The sequence below is a fragment of the Geospiza fortis genome, unplaced genomic scaffold (genome assembly GCF_000277835.1).
Source record: "Geospiza fortis unplaced genomic scaffold, GeoFor_1.0 scaffold432, whole genome shotgun sequence".
Classification (NCBI taxonomy): Eukaryota; Metazoa; Chordata; class Aves; order Passeriformes; family Thraupidae; genus Geospiza; species Geospiza fortis.
This window is the reverse complement of record NW_005054436.1, coordinates 289,958-292,952: the sequence shown is the minus strand read 5'-3', so window position 1 is coordinate 292,952 and position 2,995 is coordinate 289,958. Positions and strand designations below refer to the sequence as shown.

General features: G+C 67.2%; 1 protein-coding gene across 1 annotated transcript; it reads right to left on the bottom strand.

The window, feature by feature from the left end:
- Positions 1-1,170: 1,170 nt before the first annotated feature.
- CD164L2 (CD164 molecule like 2) lies at positions 1,171-2,935 on the bottom strand. The gene is made up of 5 exons (XM_014309501.1): positions 2,894-2,935; positions 2,595-2,775; positions 2,202-2,279; positions 1,959-2,024; positions 1,171-1,340 (listed from the first exon to the last, which is right to left on the bottom strand). Exons 1-5 carry the CDS (start codon positions 2,933-2,935, stop codon positions 1,171-1,173), a joined length of 537 nt encoding a protein of 178 aa, XP_014164976.1.
- Positions 2,936-2,995: the final 60 nt, after the last annotated feature.

The window sequence follows — 2,995 nt, the reverse complement described above, 5'->3', positions numbered from 1 at the left end:
GGGTCCCCTGCACCCCCCCAGCCACAGCAACCCTGGACACAACGCAGACACCGCCTGGCAGAGTTTAATGGGCAGCCCGAGTACAAGTGTCACCCCACAGCACACGGCACGCACGCAGCCCCCTCCCCAAAACAGCACACAGAGAGAGGGTGGGGGAGAGGGACCCCCGAGCCCCCCAGAGCACACAGAGGCACAGCAAAAGCACACAGCAAGGCCCTGGCTCCGCTCCTCCGGCGGGCACGGGGGATGGATCAGGGCATGGTTGGGTGCTCCGGCCAAAATCCTGCAGGGAAAAGCACCTGGGAGCCCACGAGGGGACGAGGGAACCCCCGGCCCCACGAGCCCCAAGGCTGTGGGGAGGCAGTGGGGCAGGGGGTGCTGAGAGTGGGAAGGGGCTGCTGGGGCCAAACTGGGAGCAAACTGGGAGCCCTGCAGTTCCTGTGCTGTCAGGGAGGCTCAGGGTGGGGCTGGGGGCACTGGGGACCCCTCACCCGGCTGGCAGAAGGGGCTGTATGGGGCTGCCTCCCGAGGGGCTCCATGCCAGAAAGGGGCCGGGGGGGACCCCCTTCCCTTCCCTCCCTAACAACTGACAGGAAACAGCAGAACCAGTTGGGAAACACCGTCATGCAAACCAGCAGGGAGGGCCCACGTCCCCCTGTGCCCGGGGAGGGGCGAGGCAGGGGTGAAGCTCTGGGGGTGGGGGGACACCCCCTCCCCTCTGCCCAGCACCTACTGGTTGTCCTCTCTGGCAGCGTGCAAGGAAAGAGAGAGGGGGCACGGCCCCACATCAGCCACAGCGACCCCGGGACGAGGGGACAGCACCGAGCCCCCCTGGCAGCTCCCAGGGACACATCTGGGACCCTCCCACACCCGGGGGGGCTCAGAGCCAGGACCCAGACAGACAGACAGACAGAGGGGGCAGGACAGCCGGACAAGGGGACAGGCACGTGAACCCCTCCATCTCCCAAATCATCCCCTGCAACGCGGGGCCAGACTGGCACAAAGAGCCACGGGACACAGGACTGGGGACACAGGACTGGGGACACAGCACAGTGGGACACAGGACTGGGGACACAGGACACTCCCCAGGTGACCCAGTCCTGGCTCTAGGGGGGCTTGGCCCGGGTCCCCCTCCCTCCCTCCCAGATCCCGGGGGAGCATGGGGGGCCCTTACAGCGTTTGGTAGGTGCTGTCCTTGGACTTGATGAACTTGAAGAGGAAGAAGGCCACGGCCTGCAGGCACAGCACCAGCACCATGCCCCCGATGAAGCTGGCCGTGTCGAAGCCGGGCGCGTGGAACTCGGGGCTGCCCGTCAGCGGGGCGCTGGTGGTGGTGGTCCCTGGGGCCGGGGAAAACGGGGGGTTCGGGGAGCTGTGGGTGCTGCGGGCACCCATGAGTACAGATGGGAACACCAAAGAGAGGGGATCTGCGTCCTGAGGAAGCCAGCGGCTGCCCAGGGAGGGATGGCAGCTCCCAGCTTGGGGCTGGGATGTCCCCACCAGTCCCTGGCTGCTGGGATGGGCTCAGCCCTTCGCCAGAGCAGCTGGAGCTGCAGGAAAGGAGCCAGCAGCAAGAAGATCCCAGTGGATCAATAATTCAGCAGGCTCCAGGCTCTGGTTTCCTGCTGCGCTCTCCAGTTCCCCCTTACTGGAAGAGGCTCCTGCTCCACTCCCAGCCAGGCTGGAGCTGGCAATTCCCAGCAAGGCTGGGATCAGGGCTTGTTCCTGGAGGGCTGGCGGCCCTGAGCCACTGCACTGCCCAGTGCAGAGAGAGGGGACAGGGACAGGGCTGTGGCTGGGGACACTGGGGACATCCATTGGCCCAACACTGAGATCAGCTCCGCTCATCCCTCCCAAAGGGGTGTGAGCTCGAGAGGGAAGAGCCTTGCTGGGACAAAACCCTGGGGCACCCAGGACCCCCATCCCACTGCCTCCCACCCCTGCCCAGAGCCACTCACTTGTGGAGTGTGTCACTGGCTCCTTGCTGTGGGACCGTGGAGGCTCCTCCGTGTGGGACTTCAGTGCTGGAGAAGGCAGGGACAGAGGGAAGGGGGTAAAAGGGGTGGCAGGGGGCATTGCCACACACCCCTGCAGCCTGCCCCTGTCCCAGTGGTGCCATTTCACCCCCATGGCCCTGGCACCCCCAGCAGCAGCTCTGTCCCCAAGGCCAGAGGGTCGGGGGGTTTGGGCTCCGGGGTTACCTCGGCACAGGGCGCTGCTGTTGTAGAGAGCACAGGTCCCCTGCGCTGCTGAGCCTCTCCGCACGCAGCTCCCTGCTCCTGCGGGAGAGGAGCAGAGGTTCCCAGGGATCCCACGCCAGGGCAGCCAGTCCTGCTCAGGCCCGGGGCTGCCCGGGCACCTGAGGGGTTGGGAGGAGGAGGTTTGGCTCCCAGGGAGGGCATCCCCCTGAGGGCCTGGCAGTGGGGGCTCAGAGCTGCGCCCCGCAGGGCAGAGCCCCAGGCAGGGCTTTGGGAGCAGCTGAGATGGGGAAAGCAGCTGGCACTGGGCACCCAAGGGTGCTGAGAGCCACCCCCCCCGGGCACTGGGGAGCTGCTGAGAGCCCCTCTCTGTGCCCACCCAGCCGGGCCCCTCACCTGGCTCCTCGGGGGTCCCGCAGCCCACCCAGACGCAGCCGGTGCCGTTGTGGGAGTGCACAGCTGTGCACAGCTCGCAGGAGCTCAGCTGGCCACACTCTCCTGCCAAAGCCGGGGAAAGGCCGTGAGGGCAGGGCCGGCACCCACCCCTGCGGCCCCCCAGCCCCACGGAGGGGCAATTCTGATGGGGCAGCAGGAGGGATGAGGGCACATCCCATAGCACCAAACCCGTCCCCATGGGGTGCTGGTGGCATCCAGCGAGGGGCGGCCTCAGCTGCCAGCACCCACCCAGCTCACACAGGGCTCCCCCATGACCCACCACGCAGGAACATCCCCGGCATGGCGGTCTGGGGTCCTTGGTGGAGGCTGGAATGAGATCAGCAGCAGCTCCAGCCTGGTCG

Bases quoted from the DNA above. Each gene is read 5' to 3' on its own strand.
- CD164L2 (XM_014309501.1), bottom strand. From the start codon at position 2,935: ATGCCGGGGATGTTCCTGCGTGGTGGGTCATGGGGGAGCCCT. The intron at 2,776-2,893 runs GTGTGAGCTGGG...CTGCCCCATCAG, and splicing joins GTGGGTCATGGGGGAGCCCT to AATTGCCCCTCCGTGGGGCT. The intron at 2,025-2,201 runs GTAACCCCGGAG...TGCCTTCTCCAG, and splicing joins CAGCAGCGCCCTGTGCCGAG to CACTGAAGTCCCACACGGAG.